The sequence below is a fragment of the Amphiura filiformis genome, chromosome 4 (genome assembly GCF_039555335.1).
Source record: "Amphiura filiformis chromosome 4, Afil_fr2py, whole genome shotgun sequence".
Taxonomy (NCBI): domain Eukaryota; kingdom Metazoa; phylum Echinodermata; class Ophiuroidea; order Amphilepidida; family Amphiuridae; genus Amphiura; species Amphiura filiformis.
The window spans coordinates 47,043,506-47,071,284 of NC_092631.1; the positions used below are offsets into that span (position 1 = coordinate 47,043,506).

Genomic DNA, 27,779 nt, shown 5'->3' on the forward strand with positions numbered 1-27,779 from the left:
TGCCGACTCAAGAAAGCAAAATGAAGTTATCAAATTGGAGATGAAATATGCATTAATAAGAGACTACATACAAAGTCCTATTTTTGATGTGAAGTGATCCATAAGATATTTAGTGTCCCCTGTCCGTGTCCGTATCTTGTTCTAAGAGGAAGCTTTTTGGATTTTGAATTATAAAGCGTTAACCCGTGTGTTACTATTTTGAAAATGTGGGTAATAATTAAGTTCATAATGTCAAATAGAATTCTGTTGAAGCCGCAAATCCTGCAATACAAATATTTTTATGTTCCACTGACTGATGTTAAGGGGACTTGGGTATTGCGAATAATTATGCTAAATTTAATCTTATCAATGGTAGTTTACAGATCACACATCCTCAATTGCTAGCATTATAATACAACGATCATCCTATACATGTGATATAGGATACCTTACACTTCATACACTAATTACTGTCTTTTTACGACAACATGATATGCCTTTGAGGCGAGAAGCACAAAATTAACCTTGGTGTCAAAACCTGTAACGGACTATTCCAGTTGAAATCCAATACACCCCCTATGGAAGACATGACCTTAATTTTCCACACGTGGAGTGTGCATTTCAAACGTATTTGAAATACACAGCCCATGTGTGGAAATTTAAGGTCATGTCTATCTTCCCTAGGGTGCGTATGGATGTCAACTGCAATAGCCCCTTGACCCCTTGCACGGTCATCCCAAAATGAGGATCAACTTGCAAAGTGTGTATTCTTTCAGCATACACCTTTTATGAAAATAATTCTGGTACATTGTGTAAATTCTGGCACTTGTGTAAATGTGTGCAAGAAAAGCAAAAAGAACAAAAATTGTGTATTGCACATGCGTTTGTAAGTAGACCATCTATTTGGTAGCTAGACGGCAGATCCAAACACCGCAAATAGTCAAGTCGGTTTATACCAGGCTAATTCATACGCTAAACCAGGAAAATATTTCATTTTCCAGCATTCACTACTCCTGAATGGGAAGAAAATTTAACTTAGTTACACTGGCCATATTTTCACAAAAATTAACATATTAAAAACAAAATTGGCATGTAAATACAAAATGTACACATAACCACTATAATCGGAGCCAGTGATAAAGATTCTAGTTCGCATCTGACGATCAACTCCCCCCAGTCCATGATTGGATAGTAGCACGTAAAAGGAAGGTTGATTCATCTGGTGCCTTCATTGGAGAAAAGGAATCGCAGAAAATGGCAAACCATATCGGTATTTTTCAAACAAGTACTTTTTCTAGGCATTAAAATTACTAAGACCTAACTTCTGAGATGGAAATACTAACCACAGGGCACACATGTTTGATTTGTTCAGAAAATTCAATCTCGACAAATCGTAAACAAACCGTTTCCGAATTTGATTGACAGATGTGGTCAGACACAAAAAAAAAAGTATCTTTAGGCGACGAAAAAAAAGAAACCCTGTTCTACGGGTGGACGGACCTTTCAAGTAGGGTCGGTCGGTCGACATTTTTTGTTTTGTTTTGGAAATGACGCAAAAAATCACCAAAATCTGTAAATAATTTGCAATTTGAGAAAAAAAATTTAAAAAATTTTGTTCCTGAAATTTGGGTCGGCATTCATTTGTACAGGAAAAATTTCTCTCTCAATTTGTTCAAAATCTGGGTCGGTCGGGCCCGTAGAACAGGGTTTTCTTTTTTTCGTCGCCTTATCTCTGGCACCGATTATACACCATCACCAACATGCAGTGATTAACAATTGTTTCCAATAAATATACATCATGATTTTTGCATATTGCCAAACAACAGATTACCGTCAACTGTCCAAATCTAACACCTGAATTGCTTTAACAATTCGCCAAATGAATAGCAACAAACGCAAAAAACAGGGGTCACTGTAAAAAAAAATCATAAAATCACCCTCTGTACATGGAAAAAAAAAGGGAAGTGGACACTGGATGCCATTGGGCAAATATGCTGTGATCACAATGATATGCAGAGTGTTTGTTTGAACAGGTGTGAGCAAGTCCAATGAGCAAGATATACATTTCAAAATTTGTTGTCAGCAAATTTTGTTTGAAAATGACTCATGTTTAACCAAGTCTGATATTAGTCCATCAGCATGATCAGTTAGCATAACTAGTTAACCCCTTAAAGAACTGAAACTGAATATGGTAAATATCTTGTTCATAAGTCAGCTTGCTTGGACTCACTTCTGTTGTTCTGACCAAGACATACTATATAACATGTACTACACGAGTTCTAAAAGATCCCACGTAATTTTTGATCAAAAAGCTTGCTAAAAACTCTGCAATAAGCCGTGAATATGACATTCTGAAATGACTAGGCGTGATTTTGGATATTTTGTTAAAAACCTTGAAATTTTGATGGCTTAACTGAAAGCTTGAGAAAGCATTACAAAGTTTGAGACTCGTGCTGAATATGAGGGCTTACCACCCTGGTACTCTGGCTTGATACACATTAACAATGCAATGTCTACTACAGTCCTTCTAATAGCAGACATAACACATGATGAGAACATCAGAATAGAAAACAAGGAAAATAATATACCCCACGTGGTAAAAAGCCATCTACAATTGTCAACACTGTCATTTTAGTGCAAGGTGTGCAATTTGGAGTTGCCTTGGGCGTCCTACATTTTAAACCAGTCGGAAGGTATACCATGTTGCATAATTGGCATTTTGCACAATTGCTGGGTTGTTGGCCCTTTCTAATTTTAAATTTTGAGGGCTGGATCTAAAAGATATTTTATTTCAGATATGACAAAGCAGAAGAAGATCTTTGACAATTGTGAATGGCCCATTAAATTTGCATCGCACCGAGACACATGCACATTTGTGAGATTTTGACCCAAAACCTTTTTCCTGGATCAGAACTACTGAAGACTTGGGACTAGCAAACCTAATCCATAAACTACTACACAATGCAATCCACTTCTTTCCTAATACCGTAATCAATCCATTTATGGGATAACGTCGGACGTATAATGATGAACAACGCTAAGAAGCGTTTAAATTTTTTACTGTTCCAGGAGCATACAGGTCAAAAGCTCACAGAATCTATATGAGACCCAAAGAATGGCAACATCTTGGAGTTTTCCATTTATTACCAGAAAATATACACATTTATTTTACATGTCTGAAAAAAAGAAATGGTTAAACTTCATATTTAAGCATTGCACATTGTACTTCTAACACATATACATGTGTTTTACGTAAGATTTGAAAATAAAGTGGTTACATTGATGATACCGACATAAAGTGATGTCGCGAGTTCACAAGGAAGTTTAATATCATCCGATGCCATTCAATGGATCACACACACATATCCATAACCAATATACAACTACAAAGTCAACTTAATATGCGTACAACAAATAAAATATTTTGGAACAATCAATCGTTTAATCATTACACTACTTTTCAGTAAATAAACAAAAAGAAAAATAAACAAAAACTAGTTGAGAAACCAACCCAACCGTCTGTGTAGTAATCACTTTTGTCCTAGACGATACAAAGTGTGCTGCCAATACCGACGATGAAGATGAAAACACTACCTGCTGACTTCTGCATCCATTCTTCTGGTGACGACGAAACTTTGCTCCTAAAATCTTTCTGGAAGCAATTCATTTGTTAGCACATAATAAAAGGTGAAAAGCTAGCTGGCTGGCTTATAATGGGCTCTTGTTTATATTCTTGAAGTGACCAACTAGTTGCTAATAATAGCTAGTCACAATTATAATGAAAATCTGGCTGGCTTTTTTCCTTCCAAAGTGATTGAAGTCTCTAAATAAGTGCACTTGCAAATAAACAAAAAACAACTAAAGTGGCACAGTGAAGATATGTGAACAAATTTCCAAATCCATAGTAATCCTCCTCTGACTAGCAAGCTTCCACGATGTGTTGGTATTCTTCATACATCACACAGGAATGGTATCATCAATACAGGGTGCAAAACCTCATACGACTCGTCTTCTTCTATGAGGACCGACTGAGCACACAACACTCTCTTACACAACACAAGCTCCAAGGTTTCTTCTTCTTCTTCAATTCCAAAAACAGCATGTTGATGTGATTTCTTTACTCCCAAGATCAATGCAAGCCTCAGAACAATTAATGGAATGTTCTGAGTTCACCACACTGGATAAGGACCTTTCTGATAAGAGATCCAAGAAATATACGATTCACCATGACAATTTCTGATGATGATAGCCCCAGATTGGTTGGTATCTTGTGCGCATGCGCTCCTTCTGGTGCATGGAGACGTCACAACTGACATATCATGCAACATCTCCGACTTGGGAACTTTACCACCACGCCCGACGTACCATGCAGCACCTTCTCTCAAATGACATCTTTTAGATAGAACATCAGAACTTCAGACACATGATTGGTAGAATAGCATCTGATCGGACAACCCTCTACTGGTCCAGCTGGATGTAAGGAAACGATGAACATATTAACCTTTGCGAGATTGGTAGTATTCTTGATCACTCATCAGTAAGACAACAAAGATACTATGTGATCGGTTTAGTAGTATCTTCCACACACCACACTCTGGAACTGGTAACAAGGCGAGGAATGACACCAAAAATTGAGTGTGTCATCTACATCTATGCTTTGGATTGGTAAGCACTGCTGACGATACAAGGACGAAATCGCAGAATTAAATGGTAGTACCTCTGTTGATTCCCAAGATGAAAGGAAGCAGGAAAAGAGATTCTCGGCAACGGACGTTGGTTAGAAATGAGTAAACAGTAGCTGTAGGATCACAAGCATCTTCTTCCTCCACATGGATTGGTAACATCAGGATTGGTAACATCAGGATTGGTTCCTTGCTTTCTGTAGCTTGATCTTGACACAGTGGTGTCACCTACATCTATGCTTTGGATTGGTAAGCACTGCTGATGATACAAGGACGAAATCGCGGAATTTAATGGTAGTACCTCTGTTGATTCCCAAGATGAAAAGAAGCAGGAAATGAGATTGGTTATATCCTTTCCCAACTATGAAGGCAATGAAGCAAGGCTGGTTATAAATAGAATTGGACATTGGTTTGAAATCAGCGAGCTGTAGGATCGCAAGCATCTTCCTCCACATGGATTGGTAACATCAGGATTGGGTAACATCAGGATTGGTAACATCAGGATTGGTTCCTTGCTTTCTGTAGCTTGATCTTGACACAGTGGTACATGCCAGAACATTAGGTGATGTGTTCCAACATGAAACCACCGAAGGAGGCTGGGACTGCATTGTAACTTGACAAACAGAATGCAATCATCTTGGCGACAGCTGGTAGCCTTCCCCTGGTCTGTTTTCTTCGGTAGGACAATGAGTATCAGTGTCAAAAGTGTCAAGGATATGTGGTTCGGATCCTGACATTGACACTGGATGAGGCTGGTCTTGAACTCGGGACATCTGGTTCCATTTACTGACACAGGATTGGTAGCACTCTGTTCTTCTTCCGGTGATGCTGCAAACATAAGATTGCTATTTCTTTACATGTATTCTTCATCCAGGTAGACAGCAATTTTCCCGATATACTTCGGCCGAAATATCTTCAAGAAAGAAATTCCTTGGTTAAAGGTTGTACAATGAATGGCGATGATGATGATCAAGTCGTCAGGAATCAGCACTGGTTGGTAGATACAGGTCATCTGGTCTTCTGTTTCACTCCCGAGCTTTGTTGAACAATCATGCAGCAAAACCCCGATGAATTACGGGCGTTTTCATGATCAACACTTATTTGCACAGCAACAGCAGGTAGTTATCACAGTTCTAAATACTTCCAAAAGTCTCTCATCAAGAAAAAAAATCACATGCTCCCTCATGCGAGGCACAGATTGCAAGAAATACAGTGTGCAGTCTACGGCTTAGAGTTACGTTGCATCTTGCACAGAAGACAGGAGGTAAAAAGCCAGCCAGATGACACACACTTTTCAAGTGATATACAAAAATACTATTGCTGGGCTTAAACTTTTTTGAGTTTGCAGTCAACTTTGGTAAAAAGTTTGCAAGGAAGCTCAAAATTATGCATAGCAATTTGCAAAAATGGCAAGATCTGGTAACGATAATCAAAAATGCCAGGGAAATGTTTATAGTTACACTGTACATGTCATATATTCTATGCTCACGAGATACAAATAAAATGATCCCCCAAAAAAGAGAGTCTAAGAATATAAGACAGGCAGGTCCACGATGATTCGTTAAGATGCTTGTCCATGTGGCAAATTATGACCGACCAAAACAGGTGTTCCATCCATTGAGTGAATAGGTGATTCTCCATCCAACAGCAGAGCTGTGTGTTTCACATCAATAGTTCATCAATGAACATCAAATTAGTTTCAAGCAAATGTCCTTTACAGCACGAGGATCACAATCATCATTGCAACATTTCAAACAATGGTTCCTCTTGACGACTTGACTGACAATGTTCTTTACCATCAGCAACACAATCTGAAGAGTACTAGGTATTCCAATAGAGTTCCATTATGATCAGGTAAAACTAGTAGCTATACACGTAGACAAGGTGGTTGACAAATATGTGATGTAGCATTAATAACGGATAAAGCCTGAGCCTGTGTACTCAGAGCATAGAATATCTTCATGTACAATGCATAAGTGCATTTCAAAACAATGCACCATTAAATGTGTATAATCAAATAACACATATCTATCAAATTCAGCTTGTGCAATATTTGGAAGAATACTTTTAAGCAAGTGGATAGTGCTACATATATATTAAAATTTGTGTCAAATCAATAATGTATTCTGATAATTATACAAAATTGGGGATAATCAATTACAGAGAGTCTCAGCCCAGCCAGCCAGCTGTTAAGATGACTGCTATCCAAGCTACAATGGTGGGATGCATGGATGGATGGACGGATGGACTGCAAACTTGTTTACAACGTGGCCACAACAGCCATGCTTGTCTTGCAGTCTAGTTTGGTCTGATCAGCCGACAGGGTCAGATTGCAATTTGTGAGGAACTCAACGCACACTTGTGTATTCTCAAAGGCAAGTTCAGCCTCTATGAAGGACACCGGAACCATGGGTCGATATCTATGTACAGCACGCACACCACCCAGGGCAAAAATAAAAGAGGGGAAAAATGGAAGAAACAAAAGGTTAATATCATTACGGAGTGAAATACTTGACAGTGTAAAATTTGTAACAATAATGCGACAAACCTGATATAACTGGAAATTTCCTTCTGCAAAATGAAAGAAAAAAAACTATTGTACAAACCTTTTATGATGTCTTTATAGAGCCAGGGTAAAATGTCTTGAACCTATGTTAAACCTGTTAGAACCATTGAAATAGTTTGAAGAATATTTACTACAGTGTTTGCAATTTGCTTAAGGAGTGGAAACTATCCAACTTTATATGTGTGCATGTTCGTGATCTGTGTAGTGCAATAATACAACTGTGCAAAAACATTAATGCTTTCAGAGTTTAATTACTCCAATTGGATTGCCAAAAAAAACCATCCACCGTATACTATCTTGGTTCCAAAACCCCAAAGTCTACTTCAGTCTAGTTCTATGGTTCATTCCACCAACAGTACAGTGGAAGTCTCACAGATTATACCAACTTGACAAACATAAGGCCAAAAAAAAATAATGGTTTGTCTCAAAGCTCACAAGTGGTTTGAAAACAAATGCGAAATGCGAAATGCGATTTTTTTTTTTTTAATTCCGACTTTTTCATGGTATTTGGAGAAAAAAAATCTGATTTTACCGAATTTTTCTGGGAAAAAAAAAAAAAAAAAAGTTGAAATAAAAAAAATTCTGCATTTCTTTTTTCCAAATCTCACGATTTTACAAATGCGCGCGAGAGCTTTGAGACAAACCTTTTTTTTTTTTTTTTGCCTAATGTATCACCATCTTGACAGACCAGCTAACGCTTCTGTGTATTTGTATGTTTATCAATTATGTGAAGATTTTAAAGACTGCATTTCTTACTGCCAGTGGTTACCTCATAAACTATTCACTACTTTTTATCCCATTTTCAAGGTCTCTCCTTCATAACTCAACATATCCATATCTACCTCATATGGAAATGATGAAAGCACTGATAAACTGATGTACTCTTAGCCAAGTTTTTGCTTTAATTATTTAAATAATGAATGCATTAATTTCAAAAATTATATTAATTTATTGACAAATTAATTAAATTAATTCTATTAATATATCATTACATTCTACAAACCTGTTCTCCGGTACACCTAACCAGCTGTTATGTCAATCTTGTATAATTTTTACTTACATGATAGAGAGAATCACACGCCATACACAGGGACATTGTAAAACATATTAACACACTTACCCTTCCCAACTGGAAATGGGGTACCACATTGACTTTTTATGATATTTATGTTTCTACCTGATAAGATTAACCTACCTTGGTTTGTTGAATCAAAAGGAAATAATTATGATTTTATTTCACTGTTATGTTCAGAAAATAGATCTTATTAAACCATTTATTTTTTGGTCCTCATACAATTTCCAAATCAAGAGTAATTTGTGTATTATTTCATTATGGGCTATTCTAGTTGAAATCCACACGACCATAATCACAGGGAGTGTGTATTTCAAATGGGGTTACCTGAATGGATGGCTCCATTTTACATCTACACCCCCTGTGTGGGAGATTAAGGTCATGTATTCTATAGAAGGTGTATGGGTTTCAACTGGAATAGCCTAATCTTACTAAGTCCTAAAATAAAATTGTTTGATTGGCGTAACCCGACCGACCCTAAAAGTAGGCCCGACCCTAGACTTTTTTTCTTAAAAATAAATAAAAAAATTTAAACTTAAAATAAAAAAGAGAGAAAAAAGTTCCAAAGCCTTTATCATTTGCGATTTACAGCTTAAAATGTGTGTAAAAAAAAAAATGCTGATCGACCTACCGTAATTTTTTTTATATTACGCCAATCAAACAATTTTTTTAGGCCTAATTTCCTTTTTGGTCCTTATACAATTTCCAAATCAAGATTACTTGCATAATATTTCCTTATGATTCTGTTATGTCAACATTGCCTCAAGTCGTCATCGGTAAAATAAAACTTAATTCTTGCAAGCAAGCTAAACCAAATGACGGCTACACATAGGAATGGGAGTATACATGTGACGCATACAAGGACAAGACAAGACAAATTGTAAGACAGGACAGATGATTGGATCATCGTATTAATGAATAAATACGGATAGAAATCAGTTAATGACAACTTCATATGGGATGGATGGAAAGATAGATGAATGGAAATACAGAGGGAGTAAGTAAAATGGATACAAGGACTAACAAGAAGAGAAGTATGCAATTTATGAACATGAACAATACAGAGAAATGTAAGAACAAGATTACCAAAGGAAACAAGCATCAACAAATACAGACAAGTGATAAAAAAGAAAAACACAACACATATCGCAGAAATTGACATAAAAACAACAAATAAAACACAAATCCTATAAATATAAATCCCAGGTACGTACGATTTGATAATTTTCTGGAGCGCCGACTTCCTTTCTCTTTCTACAAACATATCAATCAAATAAGGAGTCATTTTAGGTGCAGATTGATAAAGCTTAAAAAAAGCGTGATAGTCTGACATGGCCCAGGCAGACCTGAGTGCTAGGGCATGTTTTACCATGGGATCCTGGCGAAGTACTGGCTTCAAATGAGTAAGTTCTGTGATCAGTTCTGATACAAGTATGGTCAAGGAAAGGTGCAACTACTTTTTTAAACATGCCTCTATAATTATATCAATGGGATTATACTGAAGAAACAGTAAGTGCCCTATGGGATGGCCCTGGAGGTAATGACCCTAAAACAATAGTGTTAGGACACTTGTGCACTGCGAATTCAAGTAGCCTCAAATTTTGTGAAGCTAGGTACGAAATTGAAAGCGTAGTTGATGAACATATGATAATTCACAAAAAATGGTGAATTAAAGATTATCACTTGCAAGAGAAATGCAAAATTTTGTCTGGATGAGACCTGAGCAAAAGTAATAGAAACAAAAACAGGATCTTGTGAATGCTTGCCTACAGTCAGTCTACTCTGAAGTTCAAAGTACTGACGCGGACGCACACATTCCATTTGTTACTGTTGTTGTTATTCTCTCTCCCAACACCATCCGATATTTAAATCAAAGGATACCTAGTGTATTTTTGGTGAGTATGTAGTAGACTAGTCTATATGCTGTGAATTCTTTGACGTTACCATCCACTTCATCACCATAGAGCATCTTCAACTGGGCTTGACACTGGTTGAATTCGGCACGATCACCCTGAGAAGAAAAAATATGCACCAAAATATACATTATACATGTTATGTTTACTATCAAATTCCAAATTTTAAGTAACGATTATTGCAATTTTCCTTTTGCATTAAACATAAACCTATAAGGCCAAAAAAAAAAAGGTTTGTCTCAAAGCTTGCGCGCGCGTTTGTAAAATCGCATGATTTAGAAAAAAAAAAAGAAATGCGGAATTTTTTTTTATTTCAAAATTTTTTTTATAGTTTTTTCCAGAAAAATTTGGCGAAAATCAGATTTTTCCCCTCAAAATACCAAATCGGCAACTAAAAAAAAAAAAAAAAAAAAAAATCACATTTCGCATTTGTTTTCAACTGAACAACTCGTGAGCTTTGAGACAAAACCTTTTTTTTTTTTTTTTCTAACAATAAACTGTTCCAAATTTCTATCCCTAATACAGAATGTCTAACAAGTATGCACCATATATCTGAAATCCTGCATATATCTCAAATCCATGGTTATCCATCAGTATGCGTAGTTATGTCTACTTATTACCTTAAAATGTAGAATAGTTACAAGAATCAACAAAAAGCTTATACTGCCATATCCTGTATTTAGGTTAGTGATGTGCCTGACATTTCAATTTTTGACACATTGTAAATCACATAAATTAAATGATCTTGAGTTTGAATCCTGGATTACCAAAATATTGATCTATGACAATCTAATCTAATGTACTGATGCCAAGGAAAATGCATAACACAGGGCTGTTACACACATAAACCAATTGATCAGTGAGTTACTATTGCATTCATCCCTTAATGGGTGAACCACAGAGGGGTCACTACACCCAGTTACACATAGAATGCAAACTAATTTTAATTAGGGCTGATGTCGACAAGGCTGTTATCGAATATATTATCGACAAACCAATTTTCCTGACTGTCGACAAGCATTGATCAATTGTCTACAAAAATTAGTCATTAAAAAAATTAGCGAAATGCTTAACATCGCCATTATTTGCCATGAAATAACTGCATCAGTCTTCTATTTCATTTGTAAGTGGTGAAGATTATCTTCCCATTATATATTCCAGAATTGTTTTGTCGACATCTTGTCAACATCGGATCTTGAGGTTTGACGATTGTTGACAATGTAAATTCTACTCGACAACAGCCCTAATATTAATACATTCATATCAGATTCTTTAGCACTTTTTTGCCAATGTAGTGATGCACTGCATAAATACAGAAAAGGTATCCCGATTGGCTGACTGAATCATGTCATGAAATATTGACATCTCAGTTGTTGAACAGGCTACAGGAGGGAGGGGTGGGAACGAGGGAGAGAGTGAGCATGGGAAAGTGGGTTTGGTTCAGCCTCCTAACACAAGTGCACTCTCGTTTATAGGACAGCATTGAACTTTTGGGTTGTTCCCTAACCATAAATAGAACTTGATATTACCTTTTCCAATGCTATTCTGGCGTGCATCTCATAGACTTCTATCGTGAAGTGATCTCTCACACATTGAACCTGTGGAACATAATAAAATAATGGTTTGTATTACTGAATCTAGACATCATTTCACAGCAATATGTTATCATATTCTGGATGCTAAACAAGATCCTTTCAAGGGGTTCCCCACAGATTTACAATTTTAAAATTCCATGATTTATCAAGAATCTAAATCACAAAAATTGCAGACCAACTGATTCCAACAAAATAAAAATCAGTCTCCAACCACCCTTCATGGAGCTGAACTTGATTCCCACTTTTACATCTGATACTTCCTTTTCCCGTCTCTATTTAACTCTCATTTTGACCGAGTTTGCATTCTCACTGTCTACTTGAAAATGAATTCCATGACATTTCTGATTTTCCCACAACCATAATTTTCTCTAGAAATTACCAAAACAAAATTGTGCCAATTTTAGAATTCCATAACTTTTCCTAACTCCTGTGGAGATAGTACTGTTATTATACACTCTGTCCTGAAATTAAAATTGACCATTTTCTATGCAAAACAATGTTGTATTTCACATAGAAATGAGAACGCTAAGCAAATCTCACAGCTATTGAAACTCATTGTCCAGATGGTTCACCTGTAATTTAATGAACCATTTTATATTCAAATGCATGCTAAAACTGCCCTAAACAGGGAAAGTTGATCCTTCATGTAATATTTCATGTAAGAGAGCCTAAGCTAATCCTAACCCTAATCCTAACCCAAATTATGTGTATCATTATATGAACAAGTAACACAGGGACACTTAAACAGGTGTAAGCTCGAAAAGTACACACAGACTGATAATTAGGCTGACGCGTGCTAAATATTAATCCTTTATAATGTCACCTCTTTGGAGCCACAATGTTTTTTTGTAATCACCATCTGTACTGATACCAAGGAAATATGCATAACACCGGGCAGTTACACACACAAACCAATTGATCAGTGAGTTACTATTGCATTCATCCCTTAATGGGTGAACCACAGAGGGGTCACTACACCCAGTTACACATAGAATGCATACAATTTGTAGTATCTGTAATCTGTATGTCTTGGACATTTAGAAAACTGACCATTCCTACTTTTTAAATCAACGTTTTCCAAAGAAACCTGTTTGTTCATGATGACTAGTTTGCAATTCCCGATCATCAACGATAACACAAACGCAAATATTTATTTATATAGGTATTTTTTGGGGTATGTCTTGTGTAAGAGATTGATGTTTAATGGAATTTGTCCGAATCTGAAGTGCCACACAGAGGAAGATAATCTCTTTCCATTGGCTGTTTTAAATAAGCTGTATGGTGATTCATGACATTTCTTGTCCTTTAACCAGATTTTTTTTGGTCACTGCACCCTAGAACTTTTCTGATCTTGATTTGAAATGGTCTATTCCAAGCGATGTTGTATTTTATAAGGCCAAATAAAAAAGAAAGTATGTCTTAGACACATTTGGCGTTTTTTTATTTGTTTAAGAATATGAGCTATGCGATATGCGATATTTTTATTTATATTTTTTACAGTTAAGGCACAATATTTATGTACTTTTTGATATTCAAATACAGAAACATAGTAATATATATACACAATGAATAGTTTTGTGTGTCTCTTTTTTTACAATCATGGCAAAATGTGTACAAAAAACAACCAAACTGCAAAAAAGACAAAATTGGATCACTATACGATACTGAAAAAATGAACATAGGGGTAAAAAAAAAAAAAATCCGGCTAACGCTAAGCGCTAAATTGGATTTCACATAGCAATGCGCGCGGGTGTCTGAGACCATAGACCATTTAAAACAGGGATAAAGTTCTAGTATTAATTTCAAAGGCCCCGCGATAGCAAAATGAGGCTATGTGTAGCCACGATGACAGATTTCATTAAACCAGCCACAGGACTTACGTAATGACCTTGCAGCGCACGACCGCCAATAACAGCGCTGCTCTCGTAATGCATTTGTCCACGTCCTTTTAATCGCAACATTGGCCAATCACACGCGCCGTACCACAGCGGTTCGGTTGCCAATTGTAAACATTACCGCATGGTTTCAACGTGGTTATTGACGGAAAAACAATAATCGATATTGCCAGCTTTGTGTTGTATATGCTAAACTGGATCTTTTTACAGGCGTTTAGGGACTATCGAACTACAAATGTGCCACGGTATGTTGAATTCTGTCATGGATATCCGATATAAAATCTTGATTTTCGACTTCCGACTTCCGGGTACATCTTTGTGATGGAAAATTCAGCCATGCTTCAGCGAAGGTTGCGGTGATTTAAGAATGCAGATTTTACATTCAATATTTCGTTGTCGTCTATAATTGAAGGTAATTATATGTAGTTTTATTAATAATATACCTCAGAATGAAACAAGAAACGTTATTTCAACCAGAATATTAATGTTTTAAATGAGAAAAGTTGACGCTTTTCATCATGCACACATGTCGAGTCGAGTGTGAGTGCCTGTGTACGTAGGTGTGTAGTTCCATCACCATTGTTTACATGGTTTTAAATCAAGATTTTACATTCAAAATTTGGGGTGTGGAAACTTGGAATCTTCAAACCGGGGATTTTGATGTGAAAAACAAGTGAATTAGTCACGTAGCGAAGGATATAAGCTTTCGTGTGATACCAAATTCTTTACATCGTGGTTTGGTTCAGTTTGCAAATTTGGGTCGATTTTGAAATGGACTCGAAATCATCAATGATTGTAATATCATAGCTGAGCTAGCTTGCATTTTACATTAATATGGCCTGTAGATTTAAATTAAATCGTGTGAATTTGTAATTATTTGATCTTAATTAATAATTTATAAAAATTAAAAATACTAATATATTTGTTCTATTTTTTATATTATTTACGATTCCAGGATCTGTGATGGGAGGTATGAAAAACTGCACAACAAAGAGGAAAACGACAGAGTCAAAGATGGAACTTCAGTGGTTGATGAGGAACTACAATTCATATTTAAATATTTAAATATCTCTAAATTATCACTCGATCTAGACTGCCACTATTTTTAAAGGAAATGTTGAACTGTAAATTGTGAAAGGAAACTGAGACTGGAACCGTATTAATGAGAAATGATGTCAAAGACATGCATCGTCTTGTGGTTGGAATTGTGAATTTTATTCCTGGACCTGCACTCTACAGAAAGAAATCAGAGGTTTGGAATGTAGAATGGAACAAATCCGAACAATACATATTTACATAGTTTCACGATGATCTTGATAAATTATGGTTATAGAATACAGTAGAAATACTTCACCGTCAACAAATTAAAAATATCAGGTACTGAGCTTGAAATTACAAAACATTTTCAAATTCATAATAAGTAACTTTCTGATGTACAAGTCGACAAAAAATGTTTTATGGGCCCGGCCTTTTGCTGTTCTAAGTTTTCTTGTTTGCAAAAAATGGTCAAAGTCCTGACCAACCGACCCTAATGTAAAAGTCTATGCGCTCGTAAAACAGTCCTTTTTTGTCTCCTCGCAGGTATTTAAAACAGCAAAAAAATATTATTGAATTTTATTGTTATTTTAAAAAAAGCCTGCATACTTTTACATCAAATTTAGATTGTTCATTTGACTCGGCTTCAACTGCGTAACTATAGAAAAGTTATCTAATTCCTGTTCATCGTAGAACTTTCCCATGTGGCGTATACAGCGTAGAACGCAGATGCAAAAGCTTGTTATTGCACAGACGCAAGTCCACTTTTTCAAAATCTGCCCCCCCCAAATAAATCCTGGCTACGGGCCTGCTGAGTGCGTTAAAATTTTGCATTGTAGGATAGCTATTATAGCTATAAATTGTTCTCCTATTTTTTTCTATATCCCCCTATTTTGGGTGTTTAAAATCATAACCCCACTATTTTTGGGTTAAAGATTCTATGACCCTCCCCAGTATATTTGCCCCCCCCTTCCGAAGAAAATGCCAGCCCGCTTGTGCCATATTTCAGTGGTGGATCCAGGATCAGCTTTTAAAAAATATTAATTATGATTTTTTCAAGCCCAGTAATCCCCAGATATTTTTTTTTTTTTTTTTTGATCTGCCAGTGCATTGCATTTGTATAAATTTCTTCTAAATATCGTCGTAAATATAATTAGATTTTTTCAGTTTGTACTGCTGGAAGTTTAAAGAAATAAAACATTCAGAACTTTTTCAGAAATTAAAAAAAATTGAGGTGCATTATTTATTAAAATTCATTCATACATTTTATTTCGCACAAAATTCGTATGGAAAACCATGAACGTACTTGTTTGTCTATGGTTTATTTTTATTTGTTGTTTATCTTGATGTTGTGAATATTCATGACTTCGTGCATCATCCGACCAATCACAACCGGTTATTGACATCATGTGACATGACGTGGCGAGATATTTGACCTCTGTGGTGACCTGGTAAACATGTTTTACTTTTTTTCTCCAGCGAGATCCCATTGTTTTGATCCCGGTTTTGATGTCGACAGTTTTGAGATTTTGCGTCTTATTATCCGGGCGGAAATATTTATTGCAAATTGAATGTATATTTTAAGTGAAAAACATATCAAACTTTGATAATATTGTGTTTTTTTCTACTCTGACCCGATAATAAAAAATGATATTTCTTGCCCGGATTTCTTGACCAAAAATTTGCGGCGAATCATGTGAAATTTTTCGAGGTATAACGTTCGACCTTCCAGAATATATTTTAAGCCATCACTTTTCAACCAATCATTAATTTGGAGTTTATATCAGTAATATTTTTCATAAAAACAAATTATTTTTTGATATTTTGGGGAGAAATCCCGGGATAAATTCACGCCGTCGGTCGAGCCATGGTCATGATGGTTGAGCCACGAGTCCAGATCGCGGTGCAGTGTGGGTAATCTCGAGTTGCGTAGCGGGTAATTTGAGCAAATTTTAGCTCGGCTCAATCAACACCACCTGTCATGACTCGCCGCGGTGAGGGGTAGATTTTTACGAGCGCTACATACATCGCTTCAAAGCAAATACCGCTGAACTTTATCCCTGTTTTAAATGGTCTATGCTGAGACATACATTCTTTTTTTTCTTGGCCTTAAAGAGATTAAACCTTGTATAATACTTACAGTAAGATCCTGTCTGATGGATTTGAGTTGTTCACAGGCATACTTGTAGTTGTGTTTCTCTTTCCAGTGATTTTTCACCATCTCAAGAGAACGGCGTAATATTGCTACCGGCCTCACTTGAGATGGGTCAGGTTCCTATAAGAGTAAAGTACAAAGCACCATTGGTAGCATAACTATGTTTTGTAAGGCCATTCAACTTTGGGCTATTCCAGTTGAAATCCATACACCCCCTAGATTCCAAATGGAGTCGCCAATTCAAAATTGGGCTATTCCAGTTGAGATCCATACACCCCCTAGATTCCAAATGGGGTCCCCCATTCAAGTAACCCAATTTGAAATTCATACTCCCTGTGTAGGAGATTAAGACCATGTCTTCCATAGAGGGATGGGGATTTCAACAGAAATAGCCAATTGGACTTGCATAATACTGATTACAATAGCCGTGAAAATGAAACAAATAGCTTGCATTATCCATCACAGTTGCCAACATTTTGCAAAAATAAATCCCATGTGAATAAAATGGCAATGATGTGTCACGATTCTGTCATTTTGGGGACAGCAATGTATTGTTTGCACACGGAAAAATCAAGAGCATCAAGCAATTCTTCATCAACACAAAAGACAAAGAAGAAACAATTTTTTACCCATGTCTACAACCAATTTTAGTAAGCAGGCTATAGCTAAACTCAAAGTCCTAGAACCTTTGTAAGAAATTGAGAAAATACTTCAAGACAGGACAAGTAAACAATTCAATAAATTGGGAAAATTTCTATCATCCTTACCGTTGTTAGTCTTAAGTACTGTTTGGTGAGTTCTTGGCAAGTTCCTGTGATGGGTTCGTGATCTAGTGACCAGGCAGTCTCCTCATCACCACTTTTCTGTAAAACGATATCAAAGAAATTGAATGATGAATAAAGGAAACTTCTAAAACAATGTCCCTAAATGGATGGATGTGTGTGTAACAGTACAGAATGTTGATGCGGGAGTCTTACCTTTTTGTAAGACATTCTTGTTGGGAAATTCACGATTTAGGATTCCTATTCCTTTCACACACGGCTATTGCCGAATCATTGCAATCGATTATGATCGACAAAGGATATTTGTTTATGAATAGGGAATCAGTAATAAAAGCCGTAGCGTGCTGGGAGTTCGTTCTCTCTCACTCAAACTTTCATTGGGTCAATACCACAATAATTGGTCGTTCTGTATTCAGTTGATTTATGTGTATCAGTACCAGTATGAAGATAAATAAAATCACTACCAAACCAATTCCTGTTTCTCAGAACTTAATTATATTACTAAATGTCTATGCTTACATGTGTTTCAGTGGCTCATTGCGGTATTTCTGCAAATCGCAAACTAAATTATTTGACCTTAATTAAGTTCAGAAGTGATGCCAATGCTTTTCCGCTGTTGCACTGCAAGCATACCAACAAACCACCTTTTGTATGTGGGCAATTCCAAGCGCTATGGAATGATGCAAACTGCCTTTGTACTAATTTCTTTTTGATGCAGCAGCCAAATATGTATTAACAGCACAAGGTGAATAGCATAATGTTGAACTATTTTTGGTTAGTGAATGATTAAGGTAGGAGAAACTTTTCCAAACCACCCTAATTTCCTAATTTGCATATGCAAAGTGTGCGTTGCAGAATGATGCGCACGGGACCAGTATTTTTTGCACTAAAACATTTTAGACAAACTCTGTGAGTTTAGTAATCTGAGATATTAAATTTGCCACTTAATCTAAAGCTTAGGATGTAAACTGACAATTGTCAGTATCGATTAAAAAAAAATTTGGGCATCGTCTCTTTATACCAAATTTTCCGACACTAGGTCACGCTATGAATGATGCAAGGAGCGCTATGGAATGATGCTGTGTGTAAAATCCCATAGAAAATGAAAAGCAGTCCATGTTTGAAAATAAAAATAAATAGATCAATAAATTTGAGTAAATTGTGTTTTATATACTTGGCTACTTATGTTAGCTGACAAATATCAATATTTATCCAAAAATATTTATCACCGATTTTTTTAAATCAGATAACTTGTGTTGCATGGTCACATTTTGAAACTAAAATTATGTCAACATTTTGCTAGTCTAAAATTCTTTGAAGTGAAATTTAGCACTGGGTGTTAGCCATAGGATGTAACATAACAACTATCACCATCTATCAAGAAATAATCATCACTGTTTTTATTTTATCGTAAATTTAAAGAAAAAATCCTTGCAATCCATGAATCCTTATGGCGCTATGGAATGATGCAGGGGTTTTGTGGAGTTATGTCACTTACAATGGTTCAGGCAATGCTGAAACATCAATTACTGTAAAGATAATTCTGTGCAATGCATTTCAGAAAGTTCTAACCCAAAATTATGAATTTTTTTTTTTTTCAAACGGGCATATTATGAATTATGCATCATTCCATAACGCTATGGAATGATGCAACTTTAATTGGTCGTTATCACCGCAAATTAGACTTTTGAAAATTATTTTTGGGTCATTGGATAGGGATGAATAAATTTGCTTTGCATTCTAGTTTCAATGAAAATCAACCTTATTTTAAAATTGCAGTGGTAATAAATGATACTTTTATGCTATGGAATGATGCTTTTAATCGTAAAATTGGTACTCGAACAATGCTGACGAAGCTACACGTTATAAAATTTGAAAATTTCTGGTGTTTATATTTTGAGCTACTTATAAACTTTATATTCACATGCATAATTTGTTTCCAAAATTTTACAGTACAGAGCAGTTGCTGTGTTTTTAGTTTTGCTGCTTTTACCAGTCAAGAATATGCAAATTTATGCAAATTAGGATGTTTTTCTAACAATGGACACCATTTCCTCCTAAAAAAAGTACGTTTTCAGAAAATATAGCTTTTTAGCTACAATATGAGACCAAAATCACATACTTGACTTGATTTTTTAAATTTTGACAATTTGGGCGAGGTTGCTTGGAATTGACCATGTGTGTGTGTACAATATGCGCGAATAACTAAGTTTACGCTCATGGTTTAATATTGCGTACAGCAAAATATGCACCTATGTCACTACCGAATTTGAGGCAATGCACAGTATAATAGCATTATTTGTAATGTTAACAGTGTGAAATCTATTAAAAATCTGTTAAAGATTCAAACGAGTCTCAATAACTCAATTTGGTTATTCATAACTCCATTCTTCACTAATCACACACCCTTAACTTACCAAGAATGAATTGATCTGTAATGTGAGCTTCTCTGTGCGCTGTTTCCTTGTTGAATCATCTCCTAGCATATCCTGAAAACGAGCTGCACGTTTCTGCATGCGAGCTGCCTTTTCAGGGTCATTGTATTCCCACTTACCACTTGACCTAAAAAATATGAGATAAAAATGACCGATTTAAAATTTGCTAATCTCGGAAACAACTTTTTTCATGCTGCTTTTTGTGTGACCTTATATCGAATTATGTAGTTGCATTGTTACTAAAGTTTTTTTTTCTGTTTTGTTTTCTAAAAACAGTGAAGAGTTTAATGTAAACAACTTAAGATAAAAGTTCTTGCAACTGCTATTTTTCCTGAATCAGACTGGCTTGGATTTGCATAAATTCAAATCAGATTGATCAACAAATGTTTCTTTTAAACATAAATGATTATGTCTAAAAAATAAATTTTCATACAAGTCTATCCACCAGATTATTAAAAACATTACATGTATTACCACTACTCAACTCATTGATAAGCGGTTTCAATTTGTCATTAACATCAAGTTTGCATCATAACGAGCAATAATATACATGTCCAAAGTGCATTGCATGACATTATGCATTTTAAATAGCACACATCAAATAGCAACAACACTTTCAATTAATTTTGCATTCGTCCCTTAATGAATGTGCCACAGAGGGACAACTTCACCCATTTACACATGGAATGCAGGCAGTAACCATTTCATCTCTCACACCCAGAATTAAAGGATGTCTCCGACAATATGTTAGAAAAACAATTATCAAGCACAAATCACATTGTTTTATTTGGTACAAACTTATATTGACCATAAAAACGAATAAAAACAGCTAGCTCTCAATATGTGATATTCAAAAAATCCTGGGCGCTGAAATTGTCCAGTGAAATGACGTCCTAGTAATACAATGAAGGCTGACAACAATTGAGCACAAGTAACCATGACGTCACTGCACTAGACAATTTCGGCAATATCAAAATTTTGAATATCGCGTGTTGAGAGCCAGCTGTTTTTATTCATTTTTTGTGGTCAATATGAGCTTGTTTCAAATAAAACCATGCGATTTGTGCTTAATAATTCTTTTTCCAACACATAAGGCATAATGTTTTAATTGCCGAAGTCATCCTTTAATAATAAACTGATGACTGAAATGTACTTACCCTGCATTCTTTCCACGTCCTTTTCCTCCTTTCTTCCCTGGTGTCCTGTCCTCTGAGTCCCTTTTATCTTCCTTTCCCCTTCCCCTCCCACGTCCCTTTTTGCCACCCCTACCCCTTCCCCTCCCTCTGTTAGTGTTTCTATCCTGGTCTAAATCTCTTCTATTATCAAGTGACAAGTAGTCTTGTTTGTGCCATGATTTTCTACTGTCCTTATCTGAATCACTTCCACTGCAAAAAAAAAAAATATATGAAAAGAAAATCAAGAAAACTCGAATCACAAAGCAAGTTAGAAAATACACACATCATAAGGGCATACACACATGTGTACACCCCAAACAAGTGAAAACACACATGCACTAATTATAAAGACACACCCACACCCATTATACATGTATGCACAATTGCACATAAAATAATACCTGTTCCCACAAAAAATAATGAGACGAAAAAAAATATTAATTCTGATTTATGTCCAGATTCATAATTTCTGGATTTTAAAGGATGAGTTTTTATGGTCAATATGAGTTTGTTTCAAATAAAACCATGTGATTCGTCCTTGATCATCATTTTTCTAACATATAGATGAGTTGACCTCAATGTTTATCAACAAAGGTAAGGGACTGGTATATCGATATGCATGATTGAACCCCATGCAACCACTACACTGTTCAATAGCCTTATTGTGATGTAGCGGGAGTTTTAAAAACACCAGCCCTGAACAAAATATGATGCGCGCGCATACTGCTAAAAAAAAAAAACAATGGAAATTGTGATGATGCTTGCGCGTACTGCCAGGCATTGACATCAGAAGTCAACTCATCTATACGGTACAAAACTTGCCAGGATTGATCCCAGACCTGATGTTGCAAGTGCACATTTTGATTTGACAATTTCTTTGTTTCTTATTGCTTTTCTTGCATGTTCAATGAACCACATCTCCTTTTCTGAAACATATCTCCTTTTCTTTTTCTGATATATATAACAGCAGACCTGCCAACCTACCCAAGTCAGAAAGAGGGAAATTTGTTGGACCTGCAGGTACCAACAAATTCAAAGACTTAGGTGTGCAATACTTTCAGAATTCAGGGAAGGTTTTGTAGATCTAAATTTATCACAATAGACTAAAGAGAATGCTATATTGCCATAGCAAAATTTTGAAGTGAAATTTGCGGCATTTTCTGCTGTTCTTACATTTAAATTTGCCATCACTGACATTTTCAGAAAGCAGGACTGTCCCTCTTTTTCACTTTGGAAAACCCCAAATGAGGGACAGTCCCTCAAAATAAAGGACAGTTGGCAGGTCTGTAACAGGTGTCATATATATACATCAGATACGTCTTACTTACCTGCTATACCTTCGTCTCCTCTCTCGCCTCCTGGAGTATGGTGACCTACTACGTGACCTTGACCTACTTCGTGAACGAGACCTACTACGTGACCGCTCCCTCACAAAGCCATACATAGGACGTCCTGAACGGCTTTGTACTGGAGCAGCTGTACCTCTCTTATTAGTCCTAGAATTATACCCCAGCCCTGAATGGGATGCTTGACGTTTGGCATTGTCTGCGTCCCATCGGGACCCCGATCTCTTTTTATTGAGTTCCATTTCTCGTTGCACCATTTCTCTGTCAAAATAATGAGACAAGAGTAATTGGAATAACATTAGCTGAGACAAAAATATTGTTAGGGTGCATATCATAATCTTATTTGGAACTTCCAAGGCACAATCAATGATTGCTCACCACTCACCAGACGAACATGACAGCCATCTAATTAAGACAAAATCTAACATAACAATGTCAAGTTCTTTAATTCTCACAAAAGGGAGGCTGTATATTTTGAAAACCACAATAATATACAAACATGTGCTGTCGATGCTGGGAATAGCCAATACTACTTATTTGCAATGTTTTATGCAATATTAAGCGAGGGCTGTTATGATCAAATTTACTTTCACTTGTTGATCATTTGGTGGAGTGTTTAGATCAAATATTGTGTACAGAAATTTCCGATTTTCTCAAAATGCAAACTATCAGAATTGAGATAAAATTGAGTTGGGTTAAGTGGAGGATTCAGCAATCATGATTTGCTCCAACAAATCACCTAAGAAGTATTACATGTAATCCAATTATTACTATGTCAACTGGATCACGCTTTCATCTCCGGCCGAACCTCGTCCCGTGTACGATCATTCTCAAAAGTGTGGGATCCAGTAAGTTATGTAACCACTTAGCAAGCTAAAAAGACTGGGAGAATCCAGACTCCATGGTGTTTCCATGTCACTCATGGAGGGCAAAATAAATCAGTATTGTGTAACCATGCACATGGCAAACCTGGCTATTCCAGTTGAAATCTATACACCCTATATGGAAGACATGACCTTCATCTTTCACACAGGGAGTGTAGATTTCAAATGGAGTCACCCATTTGGGTAGTCCATTTGAAATTCACACTCCATGTTAAGATTAAGGCCATGTCTTCCATAGGGGGTGTATGGATTTCAACTGATAACCCGATCCAATGGTACCTACCCAGGAAGTGGTTCTTTGTCCCAGTTTTTAGTGTAAGCAGAACCATCTTTAAATGAATTAGTGAGCACCTCTTTCAGCTTAGACTCAATCCTATCTTTGTCCGTTTCTGATTCACAGCTACCAAAAGCACGCTGGACATAGTCCTTAAGACTGTCTGGCCAATCTTGTGGACCACTTGGTCTGCAATGGCAAAAAAAAAAAGAGTTAATTAGTGATTTGTCAAAATTTCTGGTATAGGCACTTCCAAAAGAAAGATTCCAGTTTTTGCCTGGTTTCAACAGCAACCATTTTTTTCACCGTCCCAAAGTATGTCTTCAAATCTGAACATGTTGCATACTAACACACATCATTTCCCAAACATAAGAGGATAAACAAACCAATACAAAGCTGTTCAGGAAAAACTATCTGTACTTATCAGCCTGTCAACAACACTTCTGCTGTAATTGGTCTTATTGTGAACCTACCACCCACAATATTTTAATCTCCTTGTCAGCAACACACATATCCTATTCTTATTGTCAGCAACAATGCCAGTGATGTACCTCACCAATCTCCTCATTGTCACCAACACAATCCATATCAATTACTGTTACACCTACCCTATTTGCTATCACTGTCAGTGACACGTCAACCCTATTTCTCATCATTTTCAGCAGTCAGCAGCACAACCTACCCTGTCCACTCTCATTGTCAGTGACACACCTACCCTATGTCCTATCATTGTCAGCAGTACAACCTGCTGCTAGCAGCACAACCTTGAATCTACTCTATCTGCTCTAACTAACAACAGTAAAATCTACTCAGTAACTCTACCTACATTAATTGTTACCAGTAACTTATCACATCTGTCCTTACTGTTATCTAATTCTATTTAATCCTACTCCATCCTGTCATACCTGTGCTAGCTACCTAACTGCTAGATGACCTGTCTAACCTACCCTACTAATTGCCTATCTTTATCAGATTCCCTATAATCGTGCAATTCCATAACAACATCAGATTCGGCACTATCATCATCTTCAGATTCGCTCGACAAATCTGCTAGCATTAATGACAACCCAACCATATATCCCTCAAGATAATAGCGGTTTAGAGTTGGCCCTACATGTTCCCTGCAAATCATAAAACACAATGTCAATGGTCATTGACTTAGTGATGGGATATAATATCACAGCCATTTTACTCTAATCTGATTGGCTGGTATCATGAAGTTTTTCTGAAGTGGCATTTTATTTGCCAATATTGGGCATAATTGTCAAATCAGGGGACACCCTATGTCAGGAAGAGTATGGGTTACAGTTGGGTTCAGTATTATGGGGTAGGAATTGGGAAGGTTAGACTTAGGCCTAAAAAAAATTGTTTGATTGGCGTAACAAAAAAAAAAAAATTAGGGTAGGTCGGTCGGCAATTCTTTTTTTTTTTTAATTTTAAGCTGAAAATCATGAATTTTTTATTTTTTTTTATTTTAATTTTTCTTTATTTTTTATCCATTTTTTTGCAAAAAATAAGAAAAAAAGTCTAGGGTCGGGCATATTTTTAGGGTCGGTCGGGTTATGCCAATCAAACAATTTTTTTTAGGCCTAAAGATTAGGGTGTGCCCTGAAATCAGGAATTATTACATCCAAATTTATCCAAATTGGCAATATTCTAATGCAAAGGAGTTATCAATGTTTCAAATGAAAATTCTGACTGCTGTATTGATGTAAAAATACTGCAATGGAGCAGTCTCATCCCCAGTGTCGCAATGAAATTGGGTAGACCTATAACACTTACACTGGTGGCTTCTGTGGTTGATCTGCTGCAGGTGATGTACTTGCTGTTGCACCTTTACTAGTGCTTGGTGTTGATTGATTACTACTGGAAGAAGATGGTGCAGCTGGTCCTGATGAAGATGCACTTCCTTCGCTCTCATTGTCAAATGCATTGCTTGTGTTGGGCACATTTTGCCTCTGAGGAAGATTGAATTTGATACCACCTGCACCTGGGGCTTCTGAAGAGAAAGAAAAGTCACAAAAAAGAACTACATGTTATACATGTAATATGTACCACTAAAGCTAGTATCATACAGGTTATGGTACCACTAGTGATCACGACTGCATGCACATGAGCGATGTCTATCTATTGTCTACCGAACACATTATGCAACACAGCCCGGTAACAACTCTCTAGTCTGAAGGTTCCCTAGTCCAAAGACTCCTTAGTCCGAAGGTTCGCTAGTCCGAACATGTAATTTACCATTCGCTAGTCTGAATATATAACAAGGCTCACTAACCCTAACCCTAACACAAACCCTAACACTAACTCTAACCCTTATTCTATATTCATACTAGAGAACCTTCAGACTAGCAACCCTTCGGACTAGAGAGAAGTCATGCACAGCCCTGCATGGTGCATTATAAAACCTGATGTGATATGCTGAGGACTGATGTACTCAAAGTAAGATTTAAAACAGACATTAGTGAAATGTGTAGCTATAGGTAAATTAGATCATTCTTGGCCAAGCTCGAACATGTGGCATGGTCATGATAGCGCTGATATAAACACACCTGAGTATAACGCTATCCAGAAGATTATCATGTCCTACACTGCGTACACACATAGTACGCTACATGGACTCATCACATGTTTGAACTTGGCCAAGAATTACTTGATTTACCTATAGATATTAAGCTAGTAGTTTATGACAGAAATGACTGTCCCACAATCTCGGTTCTGTCTCTGGGTAATGCAAATGGAGCAACAATATGAAAACAACTGTCATCCTATCCCCCTTACAAATCCATTATTTGTTTAAACCATGAGAAGTCTTGGCCTAGTATACTACAAAATTCCCCCTCACCACAGAATTAAAACCAGAGAACCAGGACTCAACAGCCATCTTGATACAGGCATGGAGCAAAAATTGGGGGTATTCGGTTTCCCTCGGAATGCGCTCGAGGCATTCGTTGTCATGCAAGCGTGACATGGATGATGGGCGCATTTGAGAGACGCGCTTGATGCGACCTGCCCGCGAGTACCAAGACGCTTCAGATGAGACGCAGAATTGTTTTCGTTCGTCTCCACGCACCGTCGGCAATGACCCGAATACCCCCAATTTTCTCCCCATAGCTGACGGCGCGATTGTACGTGGCGGTATAGGGAGTCCCGGTTCTCCTTCTCTAATTCTGTGCCCCTCACTCAGTTTCTCCAAATCCTTCTTCCTCACTCCACAACCCACTGCCATACAGACATAGACCTACTAGTATTAGTGACTGCGAATATTTACCAACCTCTCTTGAATTGGGTTGACAGTATCATATAAATTACCAGTCGTTATCCATGGACCCGAGGCAGGGTCTAATGCCCACAGGGATCAGATTTGTCAAAAACAGCTATACACTATTCACCAGCGAAGTGGTTACATTTTAACTCCTTGTTAACTGGATCACGCACCTTTTGGAATTGGATGCACATGCCAGAGACTTTGTGTTGCGATCATTTTCGATCGTGGTGTAGAACTCAAAAGCGTGATCCAGTTGACATAGTGATAATCGGACGACACGTAATTACTTTGCTGGCAAATATTTACGCACAGAAATTGATATTTACATATAAGGAAATTGACTAAAAAAGTGTACTTACGTTTGTTCCTATTCTTAGGTTGGCTCCACACCGTTGCTGGGTTAACAGCATGCTTCACGGCATCTGCGTACTTGGATCCCATGCCTCCATTTCCCCGCCACGCCCGTTTCCCCCACCCCTGCCAGGGCCTCCTTGGTTCCCCATTTGATTATTATTACCCATATCTGACATCTGATTATTATTACCTCTATGAGGGAAACGTGGAGGACCCCCAGACATGGGGGAATGAAACGGTGGCGGTCCTCGTGGAGGCATCTGATTAGAAAATCTGTTTGGTGGGCCGTATGGCATGAACTGTGTGGTGGAAAGAGTGATATTGCAAGGAAACAAATTAATTACAATGTATAATACGTTCCAGCTA

At 36.8% G+C, this 27,779-nt stretch overlaps 1 protein-coding gene across 2 annotated transcripts; it reads right to left on the reverse strand.

Moving 5' to 3' along the window:
- Positions 1 to 406: 406 nt before the first annotated feature.
- On the reverse strand, positions 407 to 27,631 carry LOC140150966 (leukocyte receptor cluster member 8 homolog). Of its 2 annotated transcripts, XM_072173130.1 has the most exons (12): positions 27,419 to 27,631; positions 25,571 to 25,787; positions 23,798 to 23,977; positions 22,613 to 22,891; positions 21,267 to 21,494; positions 20,092 to 20,236; positions 17,660 to 17,755; positions 16,878 to 17,012; positions 11,742 to 11,810; positions 10,181 to 10,310; positions 9,514 to 9,721; positions 407 to 7,081 (listed from the first exon to the last, which is right to left on the reverse strand). In XM_072173130.1, the coding sequence occupies exons 1-12, from the start codon at positions 27,498 to 27,500 to the stop codon at positions 6,922 to 6,924; spliced, it is 1,929 nt and encodes a 642-aa protein (XP_072029231.1). In that variant the 5' UTR covers positions 27,501 to 27,631; the 3' UTR covers positions 407 to 6,921. The 2 variants fall into 2 exon arrangements, with proteins under 2 accessions (XP_072029231.1, XP_072029230.1); XM_072173129.1 differs by lacking the exon at positions 407 to 7,081 and having other exon boundaries at positions 8,957 to 9,721.
- Positions 27,632 to 27,779: the final 148 nt, after the last annotated feature.

What these genes read in the sequence shown, in the direction of transcription:
- LOC140150966 (XM_072173129.1), bottom strand. Translation starts at nt 27,500, where the DNA reads ATGGGATCCAAGTACGCAGATGCCGTGAAGCATGCTGTTAACCCAGCA. An exon ending in CCATCAGACAGGATCTTACT is followed by an intron (nt 11,811 to 16,877) that starts GTAAGTATTATA and finishes TATGTTCCACAG; the next exon opens with GTTCAATGTGTGAGAGATCA. An exon ending in CCAGAATAGCATTGGAAAAG is followed by an intron (nt 10,311 to 11,741) that starts GTAATATCAAGT and finishes TTTTCTTCTCAG; the next exon opens with GGTGATCGTGCCGAATTCAA.